This window comes from Pungitius pungitius, chromosome 18 (genome assembly GCF_949316345.1).
Source record: "Pungitius pungitius chromosome 18, fPunPun2.1, whole genome shotgun sequence".
In the NCBI taxonomy this organism is placed as follows: Eukaryota; Metazoa; Chordata; class Actinopteri; order Perciformes; family Gasterosteidae; genus Pungitius; species Pungitius pungitius.
In genome coordinates, this window is record NC_084917.1 from 10145431 (window position 1) to 10172435 (window position 27005).

At 45.7% G+C, this 27005-nt stretch overlaps 1 protein-coding gene across 2 annotated transcripts in view; it reads right to left on the reverse strand.

The window, feature by feature from the left end:
- LOC119226864 (PALM2-AKAP2 fusion protein) overlaps positions 1-27005 on the reverse strand; it is a 59072-nt gene that overhangs the window by 21142 nt on the left and 10925 nt on the right. For both annotated transcript variants that reach the window (XM_037485207.2, XM_037485208.2), the window contains exons 3-9: positions 22365-22445; positions 18805-18926; positions 10126-10240; positions 9628-9649; positions 8705-8815; positions 6731-7555; positions 94-176 (exon numbers count right to left, since the gene is read on the reverse strand). In XM_037485207.2, coding sequence (XP_037341104.2) covers positions 94-176; positions 6731-7555; positions 8705-8815; positions 9628-9649; positions 10126-10240; positions 18805-18926; positions 22365-22445 — 1359 coding nt within the window. The remainder of the gene's footprint in view (positions 1-93; positions 177-6730; positions 7556-8704; positions 8816-9627; positions 9650-10125; positions 10241-18804; positions 18927-22364; positions 22446-27005) is intronic.

Below are 27005 nucleotides of genomic sequence, written 5' to 3' on the forward strand. Positions count from 1 at the left end.
TTCCAGTTGTTTGGCCTTTTTTTAACTGTACTTTTAAGAATGGCACCATTAGATGTACATAGAGACAAACTCACACGTTCACAGACTACTCACCGTGGCAGTGGAAGGATTCCTGGTCGACATTGGAGCTTCATACCCATTGGCTGTTGTCACGGTAACTCCTGTTTGGTCGCAACCTATGATAAAATAAGATTTGAGTTACTGAAACCGCTGTCATGATTGGTAATCGTCATATCCTTTCAGGTCAAGTTTCTCGACTGTTGGGTCTTCTAGCTTGTTTTTAGAGTTTACTAAAACCCAACTGGATGGAATATTTGATCCAGCAACTGTAAAAACATCCAAATCCATTATTGTTCCATCTGTAAACCCGTCACTGTGAAATGCTCAGGATGCCAACAAGCATCTGACCTATGAGGAGATCCATTAGTATTAATATTCTCATATGATCATCTGTCGCCATGGAAACCTCCCCAGTTATCGTAATTGAGAGTTTTTTTTTCAATTCAACCAGAGCAACCGTGTCACAAATTGAATCCCAGGGTTTCACAGCACTCCCAGGCGTTAATTAAAAAACCTCTACTCTTCTCTGCTGGTTCAGTGACCCAGTTCCCTTTTGAGATGTCAAGTTCATTCGATTGCATTTCTGATCATTTGCAACTTACTGCCACTCACTGCAGTAATCACTGCAAAATATCAACACAACGGAATTTTCTGTGCATTAAGTTAAAGTTTTTGCTGCGTAAAATGAACTCTAAACGAAAGAGTTGAATGATCTCCTGTCATTTGCGTTATGGAAATGAAATCTGTAGCTGTGTGTCTGTAGCTTAGTGATGAACATCACCAAAGAAACGCTGCCACAGTGGTGGTAGTGGCCATTAAAGAATGCTCTACTTCAATCTACACTAGTAAAATCTGTGTTATTTGCTTCTGTATCCCCATTTTATGTTACTGTATGCTATATTTCAAGACCAAACATTGTACTGTATGTACCATGATATTAATTTGACAGCTATGGTTACTTTACAGATTGTTTTGTTATTTAAAAAGCATAAAAGTGCATACCATTTTGATTAAACTACCCAACATTAAATGCTAATTAATGTTACATATACAGGACTTTCTGCATAGGATTATTTTTACTCACATGTGTTATTGCTTTTAAATGATCTGAATAAATGTTACTCCACCAGTGGTAGGTATAAAAGCGTCAATGTTTGCCATGGTTTTAGTATTAGTAGAAGTAAAAGTGGTTGTAGTAGTAGTAGTAGTAGTATTAGCAGCATCAGCAACTGTAGTTTTTAAAACTACTCCCAGAACACCATGAAAATAAGGTGTCATTATTTCAGCAGCATTTGAATTCCCAACCCCAAAAAGCCATCTACTACTTTCTTCTTGATGTATATTTAACCACTTGTCCTAATGTAAAGTTGTACTGACATGGTTGAAACCACAAATCACGCACAGCGTTACAAGGCCAAGATGTAAGCTGCATCCCTCAACCGTGACTGATTACTGCACCTCCTTTGAACTACGCCAGGTGCAAGTGACACTGTAATCTGACCGAATCACCAAGATATGATGCGTGCTTACTGTGTCTATTGTATGAGTGTGTGTGTGTGTGTGCATCAATGATTATCTGCAGTCATGATGTCCGTTGAAGACACCAGGCGGTCATTGTGTAAAGATAAATGTATTAGTGCTGACTATCCCGGAAAACACACCCATCCTCTGTGCTGGATGAGTGTGTGAGTACATGTGTGTTTGTTAGTCCAGTCTTCAGACGCTGGTTGTCCTCTGAGGGAAATGTGTGTCATGTTTGTGTCGCTGCTCTCCCCAGATCGTGTGTGTATGTTTCTTTTTAGTGGAACTAATGGCAGCCAGTTTGTCATCTGGGACAGACAACATCAACAGATTGTACACCTGCAAAAGGAATCTCAATATATATGTAACGGGCCACAGAGGATGCTGATGTCCTAAATAGTGTACTGTACACATTTCACATGCTTATCATTTGTGCATTTCATCCTCGAACAGGGCTGTGGCCACCTCCGTTCTGGGGTGACAAGAACATTGCTGTTGTTTTGCGTCCGTCTCGGGTCATGGACGTGTGCCGCGGTGTCACTGGTGTTAGATGTGTGAGCATGCAGTGCAATGATGTCCTTCGGGGCTCCTGCAAAACTGTACGACTGATCCAGCTACACCATGAGTGTGTTTTTAGCATCTACCCACTTCCCTGCCTAGAGCACCAGATGCCCATTCAAGTCCTCACCCTCCTATACTCCTTAACTTAAAGTGTGTAAACTAATGAGATCCCACACACACAGGTAAGTATATTGAAGTAGCAATAGAGCAATTTCTCATGAGCAATGGCTAGTCATAATGGAAGAGAGTGCTTACTTTAAAACTTGCATTTTAGTCCTTTATTTTTTTCATACTTTTAGCGAGAGCAGACAGAATGCATTTTGTGGTGCAGCATCTTTTGAATGTTATCCGAAATTCTGAGGCTTTCATCTAAAGCCATGAGCAGCATTCTAATACTCTGATATTATACAGTATTATTATAATATCCAACTGGCTCTGACTGGGGCTTTAGCTTTGCACAAGTCTTTAACCATTAAGAGTTGTATTTATTATGATGGCCATAAACTGTACGACAATAAGTTGAGTGAGCTGACCCACATTTGTGATTGTGTGATGCAACCAAAAGCACACGTTGATAAACTTACCTGAGTGATTTTGTTTTGTCTGATGTGACACTTTGGACAAAGTGTGTGTGTGTGTGTGTGTGTGTTTTGTTAGTGGCAGGAGGTATTAAGAGAGATAGGAGTGCAGGGAGGACAGCTTGTGTTCCCTTTGTCAGCAGCCAATGAAAAAGTGAATGTTAGAGACAGATGGAAAGAACAACAAGCAAGAGACGGCAGGAGGGCACTGGAGAAACTCAGCTTTATTGACCAAAGATAGAGAGAGCATACAGACATCAGAGAGAGAGAGAGAGAGAGAGACTGAGTTTTCATACCCATAAAAGAAGAGAGAAAGAGAGGTGTGAACAATAGAAAATGGCTCTTTTTTGTTTTTATCAGTCCAAAACCTTGAGGGCAGGCAGACATGTAAGAGAGAGCGACCCCTACAGATTCAGAGGAGTACTGCAGGCGTGGCAGTGAGGCTGGTAAACTCAACTAGTCTGTTGTTCACCTACAGCTCCTTGCATTACATCAAAAACACGCGCACACAAATCCGCACTGGCTAACCGGGTTGGTCGGGCTTCATTAACCAGGACTCCGCTGTTCTCTTTTCTTTTTCTGTTTTTGTTTAATGGGGATTGTGTTTTTCCTTATGTGGGCACAAACATCATACGTGTTTCTTTGTCCTGCTGCACATCATGTGTGTGCACTACACCTTGGAGAAAAATAAGATGACACTTTTGAGAATACACTCATCTGCATCGCCTCTTCAATCTTTAATACCTAACAGTCATGCATGAGAATACGTTTCGGCAGTTTTGGGACGATTTAAGTATTTGTCTCCAGACTACAGAGGACTTGCAGTTTGGAGTTGAACTCAATGACGATAAACCATCTCTGTGTCCCCCCCGACCCCGCTGGGAGATCTGTTGTGTTAAATTCAAACACAGAGAATGAACATGGAGAACAGGGTAATGTAAATTTGCTAGTATACTGTATATTTTGTATATATTACATTTTTTTGGTAAAGGATTTTTTGCAAAGGAATTTCAACAATTATTAGCTTTGATGAAATAATAATTTCCTGTCCCAAGCAAGTCAAATAGATAATAATATTTATATATATTAATTCAAATTAATATTAATATTTAACCCAAATGTATGGAAACCAATGGTTGCCTTGAGGGAAAAAGTGCGTAAAGGGTAAAAATGTGCATCATGCTTTGGTAAAAAAGCGAGGAAAATATCTGATGGTTTGTGGTTAATAGTTAACCATGCAAATCCAATGGTATGGCTACTCCAGATCCCGCCTCTGCACCATGTGTAAAGGTCCTGGGATGTTCAAAAAAGTTGTTGGTGGTGGTCAGGAGAGGGGGACAACTTGTGTGGCCGTTAATTGTGAGAGTACACATAGCAAAGCAGTGAAGTTAAAGAGAATGAAAATATACAAACAAGCGCTTGTGCGGTCATACAGTCGTTATACGGCATCCCAGGACATCACAACAATGTGTCTATAATATTCTGAATTTCCTCTAGATCTCTATATAGATGTGGAAAATGAAATTGTGACTACATAGAATATAGAGCGTATTTACATTCTGTATCTGCACAGGAAACGAGACCCCCCGTGGGGGTTTGGTGGTGGCCTATCACACAGCAAGCTAGACTGACCGACAGCAGCGGCGGCCAATCACACGGAAGCACAGTGCGACAGGACAGTTGAGACGTGAGATGCGGCTGAGCACAGAGCCGGGTGAGGAGAGGACTGATCCACCCATTAACCTTTCAATGACGGAAATATGCTGTACGTTGCCAAGGAAAATGGTGTCATTCTTTCTTTCTTTTTATGAGTGTTTTATCAGAGTTTGTACACACTGCATAGAAATATGTTTTCTTCTACTGTCAATCGCATGGCCGGAGAGAAAGAGAGAGAGAGAGAGAGAGAGAGAGAGAAAGAGAAAGAAAAGGTATCGCACTCTGACAAAAAATATTCTCTTCAGGTTACGGTTAGCGAAGTGTTGGCTGTCATTTGTTGTCTCACGCTGTGAATAAACCATTTTGATATCGGGGCCCAGGTTGGATTTGAGCCGAGGACATCCCAGCCCACGAAAAAACCATAGCCACATAAACGTCACCACATCCCATCGCGATGAATCCCGGGCGGCCTCTTCGGCCTCTTCTGTAAACGTGCACATCTTCTTCCATCACGTATCTGGCCCGTGCAACTTTATTGATGCTCACTCTAACAGCAGGGGTTTCCTCTGTAGGGTACAACGCAGAGGTGAGGTCCCTAACTCTACGAAAAAAATCAATTCCCATGATGCATAATCAAGCATCTTCCTCGTCTCGAGACCATTTCACATCAAAGACACTTGAAATTAGGCAGAAATCCTCCCAGAGCACCCATCGTTATTCAAACAGAATGAGTGAGATTACTTATCTTCAAACAGCCAAGTAAACGAAGAAGAGCGTAATATATATATATATATATATTGTTGTAATGACACCCAGGCCACATTAATTGCAGCACCCTTGTAAACGAGGGCCCGGTTGGTGACTACAGCATGAGCTGGCAGTGTTCTCCGTCTCTTTGAATGGGAAAGAGTACAGTGGGTCTGTGGTGGCCATCCGCAGGCCACAAAGGGAATTTCATGGACAGAAAGATTAAACGGGAATAGGACACAATGTCTGTCTTAGAGCTTATTTGACAAAAGCTCTCGTGAACTTGTAATATGTTATTGCTCGCAGTTATTCCTTTTGCAACCATTGGTGCCCTGCTGTTAGTGGTAGTTACCCTGTGTTGGTTTTCATACATGGAAACCTTCGTTGCCAGTGAGCTCGTTAAGCTGCCGTTTGCTTCCTGTGCTCCATGGCCTTTTAGACACACTGGAAAATGTTGGCTGTATACATCCTACTGGCTGCCAAAAGGTCTTCCACTGCTTCCTATTGGCTGTTGAGTTTGGGATTAGTAGAATAGGAGGAAATGGCCTCAGCAGTGGAACAGCTGGAGTTAATGGACAAAATGACGGAGAGAGAAAAGAGAGAGAGATGAGGATGAAGATAGCAAGTCTTGTTTCTTATAACTACAATGTAAAAAAAACAACACAGTTTCCCATGGAAACCGCCTTCCCAACAATTCAATGGTCTTTTCAATTTCAAGAAAATAAATAAATAAAAAGAGTTCAGATCACAACGGCACACTGAAATAAAAGCCTAATAGCAACTTCTAATTATCTTATCTACAGTTTTGTTAGGACTATCGATGTGGAAGAATGATGAGGCACATAAAGAAACCAAGGCAACGAGTACCCCGCTCTCCCCGCTAGTCAGGGACAGTCGGTACGAGGAAGGGGGGGTTGGTTTGAGTTTTTGGGTGGCGGTGTGGCTGTTAGTGTGCGTCTGTGTAGGTTGGGAGACAACAGGAGAGAATCCGTAGACAGAAAAGAAAGTCGGAAGTAACTGAATTAAGAGTTTAAAAAATGTACTGAGACTGTTTCTGTCTTTTTTGAATGTTTTATACACTGGCTTATTAAAAGGCAATGATGTGGCTGATTGTACTTGACACACTGTTTGGTTAGACAGCATGGCATTGTCTCTTATTGACCACTGAGTTTAGTTTTGTTTATTAACTGGCTAAACAGTTTGTCCCCATCTGTTTGTCTGTAAATCAATATGGCAGCGGAACAACAGCCGAATTCCAGTCTAATTCCGAGTCGATGTAATAAACCGCGTCTCCAGGAGAAATGGGAAGGGCAAAGGCGCAGCCTTCGTGGTGACAGAGAGTCGGGAAACAGCAGCGATGTGGAGGTAATAACGTAACGGAGTGAAGGGTCAAAGGTCAGTCAAGCGTGTGGGCGTGTGTGCGCGCGTTGTGTGTGCGAGTCGAGTCCAGAGCAGGAGAAGGAGGAGGAGGAGGAGGAGGAGGAGGAAGGCGGGGCTTCTGTTAGTAGCCATCCAGACAGAGAAGAGAGGGTTGTTGAGGGGTGGTAGAGGGAGAATACTCAGTCACATGAGGATGCAGCACTCGCAGCGTTTCCTCTTGTCTGTACCTTTGGCGGGGGTGAGGCCGGGCGGGGGGGGCGGGTTGGCGTCGGGCTCGGCGGGGGGCGAGGAGGCGCTGTCGGGCTCGCGGCCGTCGGATGACAGTTCCGTGCTGGCGCCCTCGGACGTGGCCGGCCGCCCCGACACGAGGTCGGCCGCCGTGCCGTCGATGATGGACATGTCAGTGACCGTCTTCTCCCTCAGCGACTTTTCGTCGTCCTCGTCGATCAGGACCACCTCGGCCTTCACGGCGCCGTCGAAGCCGAGCAGCCGCCTGCTCTCGCTCGTGTCCTCGACGTCGTGGTAGCCGAGGAACACCATGGTGACCGGGTGCTCGGCGCAGGCTTGCGTCGCGGTGCCGAGCTCGCCGCCCGGGCGGGCTGAGGTGCCCGGCTGGGTTGTGATGGGAGCAGACGGGGGCATCATGCCAAGCTGGGCCTCCCGCTGGAGGACCACCTGGCCCGGTGGGCTCGAAGGAACGGACGGCGGGGCGCAGGAGGGCGGAGACAGATCATCGACATCCTCTGGGGACACGTAGGCCTGCGGGGCCGGCGGGGTCACCGTCACCTGACCCTTGCCGCCGTCCCCGGCCTGCGCGGCAGGTCTGGCTCGCTGAACCAGCTGGTCGACCTGCGCGGAGCTCCAACCGTTCTCCAGGGTGCTGGTGGACACGCCCCCGGAGGAAGTGACCTCGTAGACCACCTTCCTGCCGTCGTCGTAGACTTTGATGCCGCGCGCCGCCGCGTCCAGCGGGCTCACGCGGTTGGAGGAGATGACGCGCTGCTCGCCGGTGTGCGGGTCGTGCTCCACGTTGATCTCCATGGCAAACATTGCTGTTAGGAGGATGGGGGGGGAGGAAGGAGGGGTAGATGCAAGGGGGAGGGGGGGGTGAAGTAAAGGGTGAGTGGATTGGGAGAAACCAGTAGAGGTAGTCGGATGGGGGGGGGAGGGGGGGGGGGTGAGTGAAGCGTGAGGATGGGGACACAGCGTTCTCTGATAAACTAATATCTGCAATTTGAGTTTGTTAGTCAAACTGCTTTGTGTGTAAAAAATGCTGCGTTGACTTCATTAGCTTTGACCTGCAAACTACAGGTGCAGTGAGCACATGACTACAAATGGATCTTCTTCAGGTATTTTGTGCAGTAAAGTCACTATCAAATAGATAGCTTTTATAAGTGATTTAAAAGTGACAGCTACTTTATAGTAATCAAAATCCTTAAAGGTTGTAATGTAAAGATGTAATATTTTATCTTTTGTCCTCACACGGTAACTCTGGACAAAGGACTCCTTACATTTGCTTCTGCAGTAATTCATTCATTTTTGCAGAGAGGGGAGAAGCACCCCTAAAGCTGAGCTTTTATTTTGTAGAGCTATTCCCCACTGCAAAGTCAGCAACATTGTATACAGTGAAACAACCATGGGGTATGAACAGATATCCATTTCCATATTTGGTTTTGGTTTCCTTTAGAATAACGGATCAAAACTAAAGCTAAAAACAACTAACCTAGTGTGTTAATGCAGCAAAGTAGTTCTACTAAAATACAACCAATGATAAGCCTATAACACAATAAATAAATGGAAAGTAATAGGGAGATCAAATGTAATGCAAATTGATTTGTGTTTTTTTATTTTCCAGTCTGAGTTGTGTATAAAAAGTTGACAAGGAGCCAGGACACCTTCTCCAAAGTAGATTGAAACATCATCCTTGGGCCTTTTCTGTTAACAGTGTGTGAGTAGGTGTCTCTATGAGTTCATGACTGCTTTGGCTGCGTATCTTTAACATTAAAAGTCCATAAATGTCTAGATCTGACGTCAATAGTGCGAATGTGTGAGTGTCCATGTCCGTCCACCCTCCATGTGCGCGTGAGCTTGTCCTGGTTATAATCCGACTTGGCTGCGGCCCAAAATCTTCTGGTCTTCCCTCCCTCCCTCCCTCCCTCCCTCCCCCTCTGTCTCACTTTCCCTCCCTCCCTCTGTCTTACCAGGTCTTGGTATGTCAGGTGGGCCGGTCCTGGGCTGCGCGGCCACGGCGACGTGGTCAGGATCGGGCTCCGTGCTGTCCGAGAGCGGGGCGGATATGCAGCCGGAGGCATCTAGTGAGCAGGAGCAAAGGGGGGGAAATGACACATGATCGGGGGTGGGGGGTGGGGGGGGGGGGGGCGGTGAGGAACAGCCACAAACACACACCTCAGCGATGTGTAACCACACCCCGAAACAAATACTCACATCCGTAAAGCCCAGCCCCTCTATTCGGGGAAATTAACCACACCCCATCTGCGTGTCCCGATCCCCCCCCCCCGGCCACACACACACACACGCACATACACAAACAAACACACACAACTACTCACACAAACTAACTCCCACCATCTCTGTTTCAGCGTCCACGGCAACTCTAGCACCCCTGAGGTTCAGTGCTTATGCAGCAGAAGCGTGTGTAGGTGTGTGTGTGTGTGTGTGTGTGTAATTGCAGGGACAAAGCTTTAGGGGCTTGAGAGGGCTTGTTGATGAATAGGAGGGATGAAGCCAGCGATTGCAGGCTGCAGAGTCATGGCCTTGTGTGTCTGTGTGTGTGTGAGCTTCTATAGTCGCGCTGAGCTGCGTGTGTACGTGCCATTTTTGTGTGCATGTGTGTGTTAGTGTGCATGTATATATATGTCTATGGGAGTCTGTAGGTATGGCTGAGTGTGTGTTTGGGGGTTCAGGAGCGCACTCTGGCCGGCATCCCTCCTGCCTCAGCTAGACTATTATTCCCCCCCAAACCCGACACACACACACACACACACAGAAATAGAAAGAGAGGAACCCCAATGCTCGGAAACAACTATAACTCAGAGACGCATCATCCGTGTTAGTGTGTTAGTGCGTTTTCATTGTGTGTTTTGTGTATGTGTGTGTGTCATACCTTTATCATGGGTCATCAGACTCTGAAGGACAGGAGAGGAAAAGAAAAATCGACATGAGCCATGGCAGGACTTTTGGTATTTCAAAAAAAAGAATAACAATTGATTTCTTTATGTAGCAAAAAACTTTTTTAGTGCCGGCTCCTTCAACGTTTGCATCAGGCTGCAAAGTTATCAGTGTTTTATGATGCAATTAAAGATGTTTTTGTAAACACAAAGTTAATTCATCCAAGTTGTTTCTCGCTAACTTCTGTTCTTAATTAGTGTTTTTTTTTGGCTTCTACAAAAGAAATGAATGGGGTTAAAAAATAATTGCAACTAGTCCAACCAGGAACTGATAACAGATGATGAGAATTAAAAAGATTGGGACGGAGCAATGGCTGCAAGCAGTTAGAGCAGTTAATGCTGTCTGCATACCATTTTCAACGCCATTCATTTGTAACTTTAGAGGCACATTAAATGTTCATAAAAGGTTCTCAAAGTGTCGGTGTTCTCTGCACCTTCTGCAGGTCTTCTATAGAGCGCTCCGTCTCCTTCAGGCGAGCCCGTAGAACCTGCTCTTTGGCGGATATCTGAGACTCCTCGCTCTCCAGAGAACCAATTTCAAACTCCAGCCTGCAAGCACAAAGAATACGGCGGGACATTACCTTTTATTATATTGAAAGGTTGAAAAATTGAGGAGTTTTTTGCCACGTCCATGAAAGCTAATATTAGAAACCTCTAAAGAAACTTTTAGAGCTTCTGGAAATAGATTGCTTCACAATATTAATAATAATCACAATGCATTCACCATTACCAATTAGACACGGAGCGAACAAACTTCTCCTCTACTGTAGGATGTGGCTTGGAGAGGGACAGATGTTACACTGAATAGTGCATTTACACCACTCTGCAAAACATCTGGTGGGAGCGGGATTTCAAGCAGTCGGCCCAATTTTGTACCAGTACGGAATAATACAACGAGTCTACTGAATGTCTGTTTTTTATTCCTCAAGGACACCAGCACCATTCCCAAAACTGCATCTAAACGCGACTTAAGAACGCACACACATACATAAATGCACGCTGCATGAACATTTAAGCCATGCGTGGATGTGGCAACAATTCTAGGAAGCAGCCAGGGGGGAGGACCGGGAGGGGGGCTGCTTCCTCGCTCGCTGCCAGCACTCACAATACTTCAGAATGCACTCCGCCGGGACACAAGGAATTTGTGCGTCAGTGTTTGTGAGTTAAAAAGATATTAAGGTTTCTAACAAGTGGGCGGGTCCTTCCAGCGTGAGAGAGGATCGATAAGCCCCACTCATCACCAGACAAGAGAGAGAGAGATGTTGGTGGTGTTGTGTTTTCAAAAGCACCCAAAAGGGTATCTAGGGCCATATTTCTTGGATGCGTTGGTCCTAACAAACTCAAAAGATTGTGTATTCAGCGTTGGCCAGAGAACCCTGGAGCTTCAGCTCCAATCGCTGAGGTTTAACTAAACAAAAAGACTCACGGTTCGCACACTCATTCCTTCCCCTTTCGTCAGTGTTCTTACTCAGGTTCGTCTTCAGCTTCTGCTCTCCAGCTACCAGAAGACTGTGAAATGCTATCAAAGCTTTGTGAAGGCTGTAAGGACCAAGTACTGATCTTCCAGGTGTCTTTTGTGCAGAGCGGTATGCGTGCACACTGCAGAAGCTGCGGCGCATGGCTCTGCAGGACGTAACAAAAGCTGCATCTGTCACACCAATCTGTTTTTTGTCCTCGCGGAATGTTATTACGCACTAGTTTGAATGTGAAATCCTGCTCGCATCCAAAGACTGAACAAAGAATCGCGGTTTCTTATCGTGACATCGGCCCTGTGGAACTGTGCCCTCGAGCCATTGTCTGGATCAGATTAATCAGCACAGTTCAGGGTCCTGTTACTGTAAATCACAGAAATCAAGGGGCTCTACTCGGGTCTTTTGAAAACAACACAGTATTGCATCTATTTACGCCAAAAACGGGGCACCATCCATGAAGGTAAATCCACTGTCCAGCCTCTTTTTAGACTGTGCTGTCCGTTATCATTAGTTAGAAAAACGTTCATGTATATTGTACATTGCAGCAGGCCTTAAGGTGGATGTAATTTATCTCCACCGTGATACACAAAACAACCACGGTCAGCCTTCCTAACCAATACTTTTACAGTATTTCCTTCAAGATAATATCTGAGCGCATTTTAGTCTTGACAGATTAGGGACGGTGGTTATTTATAAATACAGTAACTCCAGACAGCCAGGCTGTATTCAACTCTAACCTTGCAGGTATTTTAAACCATTGCACAACTTTGGATCGAGTTGCAGAGACTGCGTCACAATGTGAATCGAATTATGAAATATAGATTTGTGGACTTTTCTTGCATTTATAGCATATACTAACTCCTTGTCGCACATATCGGTATTTAAGCAAGCGTAAAAGACAGAATGTACAGACTAGAGATCGATTTAATTGAATTAACTCTTCCTCACGTCTCCCCATCTCATTTCCTCCACCCTTTCTGTCAGAAAATGCATTTCACTTCTGCACCCTGTAAGCTGCCAAAAACGGGAGAGAACGTGACCGGAGGAGGACGCAGGTTTCTAATCCCATTACACCACTGCTACTTCATGTCCTGCACCCTTACAGGCTCATTTGGAGAAATACTCAAAGATGTGTCATTTGTAACAACGCTAGGAGAAATTTTCAATACTTTATAGTCCTGTAAAGGTTGCATACTCTGACTGTGATACATCATCAGTTGTGTGCTCTATAGCTTGTGTGCAAAGAGACATGCAGCACTGGTGATATTTGTGTCTGGTGCCCTCTAGTGACCCAAGCACATAGAACTAGACCCGACATGGTCCATGCATTGTTTCCTATCACTCCCAATGACATAAAACCTTACTAGGATATGATCCATTGCCTTTTTTAGAGGATCATTGAATACTACACAGTCTGCAAATAAAAATCTCAGTTTTTCTGTATTGCAGAATGTACTTGTATGTGTGTACGTGAGGGAGAGAATTCGGGCCCTGACCTCCCACCGTCACTCCTTCCCCTCCACTGCCTCTCCTTGTACCTCACTATCTTCTGTGGCAGTCCTAAAAGAGACCAGTGATGTCACCGTCCCGCCCTGTCAGCCAACCGCAGGCAAGTTGCCATAGATACGCCTGGGTGGGCAGCATCTGCTTTCCACCTCACACACAAAAGAGGAAAAGCAGCCCTCTGTTTTTTTGTGTGTGAGACAGAGACAGAATAACAAAGTTGTGCTGATACTGTGTGTGTGTGTGTGTGTGTGCGTGTGTGCGTGCGTGCAGTGTGTGTGTGATGGGAGCTTTCTAGGTACTGTGTTTCTCCTGGAGGTTTTCTTTGTGACCTTCAAGATGCTGAGCAGTTTGGGGAATGAAAACATTTGATTGGCTGAGCTGGAGATCAGTGGGCGGAGTCAGGGAGCCTTAGTATTCCCAAGCAGCCCATAAGGGGAAGTAGCACCTAGCAGTAGGTGAAATCTACACTCACCGGCCACTTTATTAGGTACACCTGTCCAACTGCTCGTTAACACTCAATTTCTAAGCAGCCAATCACATGGCGGCAACTCAGTGCATTTAGGCATGTAGACATTGTCAAGACAATCTCCTGCAGTTCAAACCGAGCATCAGTATGGGGAAGAAAGGTGATTTGAGTGACTTTGAACGTGGCATGATTGTTGGTGCCAGAAGGGCTGGTCTGAGTATTTCAGAAACTGCTAATCTACTGGGATTTTCACGCACAACCATCTCTAGGGTTTACAGAGAATGGTCCGAAAAAGAAAAAACATCCAGTGAGCGGCAGTTCTGTGGGCGGAAATGCCTTGTTGATGCCAGAGGTCAGAGGAGAATGGCCAGACTGGTTCGAGCTGATAGAAGGGCAACAGTGACTCAAATAACCACCCGTTACAACCAAGGTGGGCATAAGAGCATCTCTGAACGCACAGTACGTCGAACTTTGAGGCAGATGGGCTACAGCAGCAGAAGACCACACCGGGTGCCACTCCTTTCAGCTAAGAACAGGAAACTGAGGCTACAATTTGCACAAGCTCATCGAAATTGGACAATAGAAGATTGGAAAAACGTTGCCTGGTCTGATGAGTCTCGATTTCTGCTGCGACATTCGGATGGTAGGGTCAGAATTTGGCGTCTACAACATGAAAGCATGGATCCATCCTGCCTTGTATCAACGGTTCAGGCTGGTGGTGGTGGTGTCATGGTGTGGGGGATATTTTCTTGGCACTCTTTGGGCCCCTTGGTACCAATTGAGCATCGTTGCAACGCCACAGCCTACCTGAGTATTGTTGCTGACCATGTCCATCCCTTTATGACCACAATGTACCCAACTTCTGATGGCTACTTTCAGCAGGATAATGCGCCATGTCATAAAGCTGGAATCATCTCAGACTGGTTTCTTGAACATGACAATGAGTTCGCTGTACTCAAATGGCCTCCACAATCACCAGATCTCAATCCAATAGAGCATCTTTGGGATGTGGTGGAACGGGAGATTCGCATCATGGATGTGCAGCCGACAAATCTGCGGCAACTGTGTGATGCCATCATGTCAATATGGACCAAACTCCCTGAGGAATGCTTCCAGCACCTTGTTGAATCTATGCCACGAAGAATTGAGGCAGTTCTGAAGGCAAAAGGGGGTCCGACCCGTTACTAGCATGGGGTACCTAATAAAGTGGCCGGTGAGTGTATATAGGGCAGTTCAATTTTGGCTCACTCATTCTCTGCCCCCCCCCCCCTGTATATTTGCAATATATCCAGCTTCAACAACAATTTTAACGTTAATAGTAATTATCCACATCAGCTCAATGAGCCATGTAGAAAGCCAAAAAAGGCAACATTGGCCGCTCCATTATTTGGAGACATCTTAAAAACGTCCTTTCTGAAAAAACTCCATTAAGACACTTCACTAAAAGTTAACGATTAATAGTGCATCCTGATCTGTCCTCTAACACACACAGGCACATTGACGGAGTGGAGATTTATAATATTTGCTGTCATGCAATAGTCATCTTCTGGCTCTGTAACACCCGAACCCAAATACATTCACTCATATGCAATAAATATTTGTCTTGGAAATGCTAGAGCCAGAGAGTCAGATTAATTATTTATTAGAAATATGCATCATCACAATCATGTTGCTCAAACTGAAGGGTTTCATGGTAAAATGATGTCCACCCAGGGAATGTACTCTGGATTTGGTTGGTAATGTTATTTGGATTGATTGTAAATTATATGAGGCTTAAATACTACTGTAAAATTGACCCTTAAAGGGAACCCTAACCCTTAAACGTGCAGAATAAAGGCCAGAACGATACAGTCTGCCCAGAGAATAACGAGACATTTGTGTTTTAACTAAATGGCGGTGAATGAGTACCTTTCACTTCCTCTGTATACACGAGAGGCCCCAAATGATTTGTTTTGACAACATGACACATAATGTTGAATGCAGGAGACGGGGAACATGAACCGAGTGCGTTACTGCTACACGCTCATTGTCGACCGCGACTTCAGGACCTTTCCAAACTCACAGGAGGCTGTGTTGGATCTCATTTTATCTACAGCGGACATCTTGTGCTCTTCAGTCCAGTCCCTCCCGTCGTGGTGCTTTGGTCTGGACTATGCCTCATTTAGTGGAAGGAGTTTAAAAAAAAGAAATGATTGAAAAGGACAGTTGAGGTGTCTTGGTTTGTTTTCAGTTCTCTTTCAGCCAATGCTAAAATTCAGAATCAGAAGCCATTTATTAACAAATATGTTACAGATAGAGGAATTTTCATTGAGGATGATTGGCTTTAAGCTCAGGAATGATAACTGCCTCACACTTTCTTTACCTTCCCCGGTCAGATGAAAAGTCCGTGTTCCCCTACTGCCACTGTGGGGAAAAAGACAAATATTCTTAGAACGTTATGTAAGGCGATACGGGGGCACTTGAGCGGTTTGACTTAAGTATGAGTTTGCCGTTGCCAGACTGCATGCTGCACCTCCTGCACCCTTCTCTGAAAACTCCATTTGTCTCCTCAGCACCATTTAAAGTGGAGGTTCTATCATCTGGTGACCGATTACTAGTGAGACAAACTTTGCTGGTCCCCTCCAGAAAAATCAGGTCACTGCAGCAGCAGGACTTAGCAGGGACATGAAGATGAATTGTCTCACTGTATGTAGCCTCCGAAAACAGCAACAAAAGGTTTCAGTGGCTTTTCACTTTTTTGATTTACTAATTAAAAACTTGAATGGGTTGAATTATCCGACCTTTTCCGGGGAAAAAAAAGAACCACCAAAACCTTCCCCTAACGGCGTCTCTAACCAGTCTCCCTGACGCCATGGCGGTACAAAAACCGCACCGCTCCCCTACAGCGGCGCACACCGAGCAGCAGTCCCAAAGTAAGCGCGCTGTGGCCACGTGTTCCGGGTCAGCGGCGCACTGCGACCGCCTCTCTGTTTGCGAGGCCCGTCCATATAATGATAGGGATCTCTGCAGCGCTACCGCATTCGGCCCCTTCTGATGCCCGTTTGTTCTCTGGGGCTCTGCAGAGGAGGTCAGGAAGCGTTCTCCTCTTTTACTTCATCGCGTTGTGTGTTCCACCCGAGTCGGGGCTTACAACCACCTCACAGGCGGCCTTTATTTCCAAACTTTTCATTTTTCCGCACGTGCTCCCGGGGCTCGGCGGCCCGAGGTACATATAGGAAAACGTTCAAAGGTTCCACTGTTTGCCCTTTTCTCTTTATGCAATTTCCAGTTTAATTACAGCAGCAGGATCCACTTACTGCTGAACACCACACAAAGACGCGCTGTTGTCCATGTGTCTTTGTTTTCCCGGGTTGAATGATCATTTAGATCTGAGTCCACACCAGTAATGTTTGTACTTACTCATGTACTTTTTCTCATGTTTTTCTTTATGGTACTGAAAGCCCGGTTGTTCTCCATGGGCACACACAGAGCCGTTTGTCCTCTTTCCCTTTTCTTATTTTCCAGTGCGTGAAAAGACACAAGCATACATAAAAGCTGCAGCCTCGTCTTTGTCACTTTCTGTCATTAACAGCTCCTCTGTGCTTTTAATACAGAGGATTGTATTTCAGACCTGTTTACAGGTGGAGAATAGAATCCAGGTTTTACACATGACTATAGTAAAGTTAGGATTTCCTGCCCTGTGTGTGTGTGTGACAAAGGGAACCCCCCAGCTAGATAATGTGTCCATATTTGTCCCGTCTATCCACCACTGCTCCTATCAGTATTGGAAAGTATCTGGTCCCCTTGGTTGTGGGATATTTTGGGATGGTGTCCACAGAATGTAAATTTAGATGGCACACCCTCTGCCTGAAATACACACACACACATCAGTGTCTCCTCATCCAAACAGAAATAATCAACTGCCTTCACAACACGACACCTAAAGGAAAAACATTTTTAGTCCTCAGTCTTAGTCCCTTGAGGCAGTTCTCCCTCCTCAGACGGATGGTTTAAGGTAATGTGTGTAAATCTGCTTTGTTGAAATGTCCTCATGGTTTAGGATATTCGTGACGGAAGGCCCTGCTTAGACTCCCACACATGTGCTCTGGAGCACCCACTGGAGAAGACTTTTTTTTTTCTTTTTCTGAAAGCCTATGGAATTTACCCCCAGACAGCTGAGCTCCTCCTAAAGCCGTTCACGGGACGCATCCGAGTCCCTGGTTCACAATGGCTGCTGCTGCACTGCTTGTGGACACAAGTGCCAGGTTAACGGGTCAGTGCGAAACTTTGGGTCTGTGGAGGATATGAACTAGAACACATGCACACGGGGACAGGGAGGTCTTTTCTATGATGGATGGTTTGGTGGTTGTGCATACTGCAGCTTCAGCTCATTGTGCTAGTCCTGCTTGGCTTTCTTTTTGTAAACTTAGAATTACTTTAGCTTTCTGCTCTCTGAATGGGTAAAAGCAGAATATGGCATCGCTCGGCTCGCTCTAGAAAAAAGTGAAACCGCACTCGAAAACCTCCGGATGTTACGGCAATCGTCTTTGCCGTTTTAATTGCTTTTTGTAAGAACTCGAAACCACAAACTACCATTTCTCCCGCTGGGAGAAGAGACAGCAGACAGCAACTCTGTTCAACGGCAGCTGAATGAAGCGCTTCACGTGAAGATGTTGATGTTATCCCAGGCCCGGTGATAAGCTGCAGTAGCTGCTGGCTAACAGGGGCTCTTTCTTCCAGACATTTGGGAGATGGGGAGGTGACAGAAATCCTGTTTATTAAATGTAAAATGATTCACTTTCCTTTTCTTGGAAACGTCTCTTAAAAGTCGAAAACTGAAACCCCCAAGCTTAGGACCTCCCTCTGATGTCACAGTGCAGCTCGGCCGGGGGACCAGCGCTCGCATCCGAGCGCACAGAGCACGTTTAGCACGAGCTGAGCCGGAAGGTTTTTTTTTTTTAAAATAGGGATGGTGATCTCATGTCGAAGTGACCATCCCACGGCACTGCTGGATGGGAATCAGGAAGCTCCTCCCAGAGACACAAACGCAGGAAGTGACCTCGGAGCCACGGCACTTTTTCCCCTTCACCTTGTCTCAACGTTCTCAATGTTCCTCCTCCAATGACGCCCTGCTTTCACTTCACTTCTCTCACACTTCTCTGTCTTTATTGCCTGTCAATGTCTATGTGCGCGTGCAGTAGCTCTTGGTGTTTGTTTTCACTCCGGCACACGAGAAGAAAGCAGACATTTAGCTGCAGGGTTTCCAAACGGCTCGATTCATGAGCTGCGCAGCAGAATCATCTCACACCTCTGATACGTCTCCCATTACAGTGGGTGTGTCTGCATGTGTGTGTGTGTGTGTGTGTGTGTGTGTGTGAGAGATACATTGCAACCACTGTGTGTTTCTGACGAGCCACAACTGGTGCTCTATACTGGGACTCTGGTTTGATGCTATTGTGGTTTGATATTGCGAAAGAGCCATCTTGTGTCATTTGCAGCATCAAATGTGGCGTAATGTGTAGTATTTCTAATTTGGAAAAAAAAATCGGTGGTATTTTAGCAAAAGCTACTCGGTGCCGGAGAGAGAAGCAGATGTGTAGCAAAAAAACCAAACAGATGTGTGCGTCAGACCTGAACTGGAGCCTTTACGTGAAAACCAAAGGAAGTCACCGTGGTGTCCGTTAGCGTACCGGTGTATGACGTCTTCCAGCTTCTTGCTGTGTTCTTCGTCCTGCTCCAGCTGTTTCCGCCGCGCCTCCTCCTCCTCCGCCCCGATTCCCTGGAGCAGCCATCGCTCGCGCGTGGCTTTGGACTGCGGAGGGAACAGAGAAGCGTTAGGGGACGTTGCGCGTTGGAGGTCCGCGCCGATCCACAGCAGCGCCGTGACGCTCCTTAAAAAAAACCCACTTCCTCCTCTAACCCGGCGACATCGTTAACGGCCATAGGGGCCTCTATTACGGAAAGAGACGACTGCCCCAGCACAGCTTCCACACATCAGATAAAAACAGACACGTCGGCCCACACACGCGCAAAGGTGTCAACACACGATCAGGTCTAAGGGCCTTTTTCTCAACGTGAGCCAGCGCCGCAGAAACATTCGTCGGCCTCGTGGTGCGTTGAACACAGAGGTGGAAGCGCCCGCTTTTTATTTCAACGCCTGGGAGACGAACGAGCGGCGTGTTTGTGCCTCCGATGTCTCGTCTGCAGCTCGGCTTTTGTTTCCACAGCACGTCGCTTAGCTTCACCTTTCGGCTGCCTGCTGTCAAACTGTTGCTGCTCAGGCACTTGGAGCTGACGGTTATCAGTGCGCACACACACACACGCGCACGCACACACATGCACGCACACACGCACGCACGCATCATGGAAATGATTCCAAAGCATTTTACCACCTGCTGTCGGAATTTTGCGGCTGCTACACACCTACAAAGCCAAGCAGACCTCGCATCGATGTTGTGTGTCACTCATTTTGTCGGTTAGAAAAACATTTAGCCTGTAGCCTGTAGCCGACCTTGACCCCTGACCCGCCCATGGGATTTTATCATTCGATCACAGTAGAGTTCTGCCGCACAAAGAAGGCTTTTTGGACCGTTTATGAACTGTTGGATAAAGTTGTGTTGAATAATTAAACTGTTGTTTCCTTGAGAAGCTGCTCTCTCTGCTCCTCTCACGCTGGTTAATACACTTTCCATTTCCTGGTAAACTTTAACACACAACTACTATGAGCTGGAAGCATTTCAAGGGACGGTTCGGGGGATGCACAGAGGATCTATAAGACCAGGCTCCAGCGGAAAGCGCTGCGTTTACCTTAACTCTGAAATCACCGCAATGTTTACATGGTCCCAGACCCGGATCAACGCTTCCATTCTGGAAAGGCTTGAGAACCCGTAGCCCAGAGGTTCTTATCAAATCTCCGGGCTCCAGTCTCCATTTCCCCTCCCGAGCCACCAAGTCCCCGGAGAGAAGACTACAAAGCCGGCTTCATGCTGCCTGGCTGCGTGGCACTCACAGGCAGTGGCCATTAAATGGGACTGTGTGTCCAGATGCTGATTACATCTGGAGTTCAAGGTTGTTGTTGTTGTTGTTGTGTATGGGGGGGGGGGAACGTGCAGCTCAGTGAATGGTAGAGCAACACCAGAACAGGTTTGGCTGCATTTTGATGGCGGTTGTTACTTCTCTTTAACTTTCCTCATGGGAGCACGGGAGGTGCGGAGGGAATAGACCGCTGGGAGGTTAAGGGACCAACTGTGAACTTTGGTCCATCTTTCCCCATCTCTTCCCCCTCACTTCCTGTCAGCTAACCAACAAGGGGTTTATAACAGCAAACAGAAAAGCTTTTTATTTTTACTTTTGCGTCTATTTTCAACTTTGACTTTAACTGAGCTAAATCTGTCTGAGAACGGTTTCACCAGTGAAAACCACGTGTATCGTTAAGCTTTTTGATTAAAATGCACACAAGTGTCCCTTTATGTGTTGCATTCGCTTTCACTGAACCCATGAAAAGTTCACTTATATTAGATACATGGGTCTCACGTGACAAGTGTGCTACAAACGTGGCAGTCTGGAGAAGGGGTTTGACAGCAGTAAAATGAAACAGAGGCCGACACATTAAAGCAGCAGTTAAACAAACCCAGACCAGTCTTATCTTAAAAGCAGCAAAGGGGAATATTTGACTGGAGATTGAAAACTTTGCATTCAAGCAGCCAACATTAGGGCCAAAAAGGGAGAAAAAAATGCTTCCACAGACACATATGGAAATGCCAAAGTCATAAATATCTACTGACGCATTATTCCGTGCCCTACTACTGTGTTACACTGACCCAACGAGTGACGCTGAGTAGTTTGAATGTTATTCAGTTGGGCCCCTCCTGTACAAATGTGCACTCGAGAGAGGGTGATGGAAGCCGGGTACAACAGCTTAACCCTCGTTAATTGGATTGCACGTCATACACACGCTGTGCGCATGGCTTTAATCATCGCTTCTCTTTTGTCGATATATATTTCCATGAGTGGGTGTTAAATGGTGGAAAACACCGCCGTGTGGGAATCAAACTCATTAAAATAGAGGAGTCATTCGCGCCCCCGAAGTGTGTTCAAAGGCTCTAATTACAGAACGGAATGTAGTTTTATTGCAAATATTAAAGCTGGCTACCACACATATTTGTAGAAGAACGGGTACCCACAACCGCCTTCCAACCCGCCCGGCCTGCCCCTTCTCAACTGTTTCTCTCAGCCTGCTACTGTGGAGAATATATACGGAAAAAAGTGCAACTCCCATTTACTCACGCATGTGACGGGGAGACGGAGGTTCAAAGTTCACAAAGACAGAAGACATAGATGCATGGGAAGCCCGTATCTGCTGTGTCTCCACCTGACAGATCGGGTCATGTGATTTTTTCTGAGCTCGACCTCGAGGTCAAGGGACAAAATCTTTGTTCGGTGAAAGACTCAAACTGTGAGAGGTGGATATTTTTTCAAACTCACAATCCGTCGGCAGCACCCCCCCGTTTACGCACCCACTTGCTATTTGGACGTCAGATCAATATTTACTCGACGCGCGGTCTTGGCTCACACGTAGCGGCTGACTGTCATCATTACGGGGTCATGTTTCCTCTGTGTAATCCAGGCACAGAGGGAACAGCACAGGCACCAACTGTACGTGCAGCCATCGAGACAAACTGTAAAAGGGAGGTGAGAGCACACTCTGTCTCTTTAACTCAAAGACATCTCAGGTCAAGGCAAGAACTGTCATAAGAGAAAAAAAGGGATTGATCGGACAAGGAGAGATAAATAACTGACACACACACACAACCTGAACCTGAACTCATTCTTATCTCCCCCTAAACTCAATAGCTGACCTTAAACTAACTGGAACATCAAATCTGGAACAGCACGTCTTCTCTTATCTCCCACATACAGTAGCCTGGACATTCACAGTGTTCATCAAACAGCAAATATGTGAATGTACAAGCCACTACATCACGAAGGAGGAATGTTTATTGGCTAGTCCACTCAATGGAATGTTTGCATCTGTAGAATAATTGCCCTGGTAGTAGAGACCGGTCTGGCTGTGATTCCACCAGCAGATGCCCCCCCATGTTTTACTCATACTGTAAACCCAGAATGAATTGCTTACAGTCATTCAAGTTTAACTCCATTCCTAATCCTCCTGGAGATGATATAATGCATTTCTTACCATAAGCTTTTCATAATTCTTTAATTCGAAACACACACACACACGCACACAAACCTTGAGATGCTGTACTTGTAGCACCAGGTCGTCAAGCTGGCTCCTTTTGTCGTCAATCTCAGTTTGCCGCTTTCGCTTCTCCTAAGAGACAAAAAGAAAATCAAGTGAACCGTCAGCATGTGTCAGATTTACACTGTGTGTAGGAACATTATAGTATTTTTGTATGGGCGGGCTGTGAAAAAAACAAAGAATAAAGAAACTAAATTGAGCATGTTCACTGTGTTTTATTGTTAATGCTCACTATTGGCCAGACAGCATCCCTTAGGGCCAACTCAAGATTTAATACATTCAATTTAAAAAGGTGAGCAGAGGCTTAATGGCCTCTCATACAGTGTGTTCTGTCTAACTCACTTCATACTGATGCGGTCTTGTTTAGTCCACAGGGTGGGACGCTGTCAGAAGCCTCTTCCGAGGCTTGTTTCTCTGGTTTCAACTGCACAACAATTATCTCAGCGATTCCCCATTACACCCGAGGGGTATAAGAAAGGTCAGAGGTCAGGGCTTATGGAGGAGTGAGAAGGGCCCAAAGGGGAGGGGTAGGCCTTGAAGCCTCTAAATGGCACTACGGCTGAGGCGGAGCGAAACAATCCTTTTGCTTCATGTGGAGATGAATGAGGCTGATGTTTGGAGGCCGGGCTGCGAGCATGGTAAGTGGGAGGTTTGAAACTGACAGAGACAATATGGAGTCACGATCTTTGAATAAGCTTTGACGAAAATGCATGGGAAGATAAACAAAGTGGATCCCAGGACAAGCCTGCTCGGAGCTCAAGGGCATGAGATACTGTACATGTGTTTCTGTCTCTCACTCAGTGGGAGCAGAGCAAGGATTTCTGGGACATTTCCGGCTGGCTAAATATAGCCAGCGGGGAAAACCCCATAATGTGTATTAACGTTAAAACACCCTTCAAAAGAGTACGGAGAGAAGAAAAGTATAGAAGTGGAAATCAAAACTAAAAAACAATATGGCAGAAAACAGGAGAATCATACTTTTTCTTGGTTTGAAGGATCTTTCAAGCAAGATCTCCAGCGCTGTGACATTGTTACGAGGGTGGCAAGCAGCCCATAGATATGAGGTTGGGTTGGAAGGTCAGACTTATAAAGCATCTGACTTTGACGCCATCTGGCTGCTCTTTGCATCCCTTCTCCCACTAACAGCAATATACAAAAGCTTCCTCTGACATGAGACTCGTGGCTGTAGTCGCCACGACTTCACCGAACCATCAAAATGTTTTAATGAATTTCTGGAGGGGTCATTACATGCCAAAGTAACTTGGTACTAAATCTGTGAAAAAATAGTAGGATTACATGCAGTTCACAAGATAGGAGACATAATAGGGATGTTATAATGGCCACCATTTAATTTCATCATATGGTTCTAAACCCTTTATGTCAGGATACGTAGCTGGTGCGGAGGAAGGCTGGACTCAAATGCAGGAGTTTCCAGGTTTCCACAAGGTGCTCTTTATTCACCAACAAAATCAAAAAGGACGTGCACCAACGACGACTAGACATTAGACAATGACGCGACAAGGGACAACAGGCACACAGGGCTTAAATACACTAGGGAGGTGCAGGTGATTGGACACAGGTGGAAACAATCAGGCAATCACAGGACAGGGCAGGAAGTGAAGTTAACCCAGAGACACAAGAGACATGAAACTGAAAAAATAAAACAGGAAGAAGAACCAAACCGTGACACTTTAACCATCAAACCGTCGCTTTACGAAAGATTTACGACTAGAAAAGCTTGACAGCTGCATCTCCAATGAATTAAGCTGCAGTTTTCTGATGATGCACAAATAATAGTATACACTATGTATGTGGCATATACTGGTGACCCGACCCCCTTCAGCAATGAGTGATGTAGACAATGAGTGGAAAATGTCACTCTGATGAATCTTTGTTAAAAGAAATTAAAAAATCAGGAAAAACAAGCTAGAAAAAGAGACCAGTTGATAGAACAAAAATGCACACAGGCTCTGAAAACATCTGTAAAGAAACTGACGTTATCCCTCTTTCTCAGTCTTATACTCTCAAACACACACACACACACACACACACGTGCACAGCAACACCCGTACACACCCCCCCCCCCCGCAGCAGCAGTTCCCATGGCTTGTGAAGTACAGTCAAAGATCACTAGCAGAGGATGGATGGTCCCCACATGTCAAGGACTGTTGAAGACACGTGGTCCAGGAATTGGCAAAACACACACACACGCAAAAACACACACGCACAAAAACAAACCCAGTCACAGATACGTACACAAGGATAGTGTAGACACGGATATATTCTCAAAATCAACTAGCACTGCGGGCAAGTGTTGTAGAAAAGTTATTGCTTAAAACATATTTTTTCCGTACTAAAATGAATATTTTATGTCGGCGGTTGCTCAACGGCCCAAAAGGACCTTTAGATTGAACAAAGCTCTGCGGCACAGACTCTTCATTCATTACATGACGCAAAGCAGCGGGGGTGCACACTGCAGAGGGCTGTGGAAAAAACACCAAACAAAAGGAGAAAAAAGAAATGAATAAAGAAAGGCTGACACAGTGTGTATGCAGCACAATGCAGCGTCGTCTTGCAACCAATCAAATGCAAGCAATTTCACACCATTTCACACTTTACCTGGGGTTCCCTGAGCATGAATAAAGCACGCCTCATAAAGTAGTCAGAGGTTAATCATACAGGACTTTACTGCTCATCAAGTGCTGTGGTGCTTCAAAGTCTGGAATTCCCTCCTCACATTTCCTCTCGGGGTTCCAAAAGATACCCGTATCTCAAATATGGGATCTGGCAATGACAATGCCTATCGATCAGATACTGCAGACTCCTTCAGGCTTCGGTGATGTTTGTATTGAATTGAAGCCCCAATTGTAATGTAGTATTTGAAAAATAAATCAACATGGAACAATGTCTTTGGCTTATATCTTGCATTGTCATACTTTACTGCCACTGAGTTTAACTGTGGAGGACTCTTCATCTCTTTAAGGGTCACCGAGTTCCTCTGAAATAGTAATGGAACAGTTTCGGGGCCCGGCCATCACATCTGAATGGTAACAGAAATTAATTAAAGGGAGGGATCCTCTCTGTCTGCGAGGACGGGTTCAAAGACAGTGTTTGCAACTGAAACTGCCGAGTTAATGCCCCAAAAAAACGCTGAAAGCATTGTCCTGCTGAATTGGCAGGAGAAAGACTGCGAGCCCCCAGCCGCCCCCCTGTGGAGAACAAATCCCTCCTCCTCTGGAAAATATGTTGGCATTCTTTGGCGACACACTCACGACTTCCCACACTCTTGACTCACTGAGTGCTCGGCCCCGCTTGGCTCCCTGTTTAGCTCCTATACAGAGTACATCACTTCTCCCCATTCATGCTGCCACCTTCCAAAAAGTATGACGCCAAGATAAAATGTTTATTATGTAAGATATATAATATAATAATGGAGATTTTTTTTACTGTCCCATGTTGTTGTGTTTTTGTGCCTCAGAAGCAAATAAAAAGTCACATGGACAACACACAGTTCGGTAACCTTCCGTCCTACAAGGCTAAACATATTTGGCAGTGGAGAAGGGGGTCAACGATCACAGTATCTATTTACTGTTCCTGTAAACCAGACTCCAGTATGATGAACTTTCACTCTTCTCCTTCAGTGTCCACACCACAAACATTCTGACGTCCCTTTCCCAACAAAGCCCTTTTCTCATTCAAGGTGGTTTTTCACTCTGTTTAATGTTCTCATTCCTGACAAATTGTGCAACAGTTCTCTTGTTAAGAGGACTGACGCTCACATTTTCAGGCATCATTGCCACATGCTGACATGCCAGGATCCGACCCCCCAGAGATCTGAAAAAGGCCTCGTTTTCTGGACAATAAAATGAAAAGCCGAGGGGCAAGCAGGAAACAGGGGAGCCAATCCAGACACGGTATGAATCATTGAACAAAATCCAGGATTAAGAGGAGGATTAATCCAATAACGTCCGGAATGTTGACCGGAAAGTAAAGAGGATGAAATAAGTCATTCAATTTAAAAAAAAACTGAATGGAGATGAAACGCTAAAACAACAATAAAACTGAGAAACTTAGTAAAGGTAAAACAAGTTGTACCTTATTATGAGTTTTCATGAAAAAAAAGGACCATGTTTGTTCAAGCTCCCCGCCCCATGAGGTCACAGATACACGACTATAGACAGTGATGCAACGATGTCGAATCTGAGGTTTAAGATGACGTGTCACATTCTGCACGCGCTGACGCACCCAGCACAGACGTGTCGCCGTGGGGATCGTCTTCCATCCAGCATGCGGCCGTACCCGGCCACTCCTGCACAAATCTACAGACTGAGTGTGAACACGTGGCGTTGAAAGCAGAAAATGCACCGCGGCCGAGACCAAAACCGGCTAAAGTTACCTCTGCAGCGCGCTGCTCTCTATACCCTCGGGTTTCTGGACGCTGTCGCTCCGCAGGGTTTACCGTCCAAATTAACTCAAATACCCTCGGCAATTGTCCCAAAACCAGCAGTGCTGCATCCCGGGCGCAAGTCTCGGTGAACCCTAATGACACACACACACACACACTGCCGAATGTCCAGCGGGTCCAAGACAGCTGCTGCTAATTTTAGCTTGCATGCCCCCCTTCCAACGAGC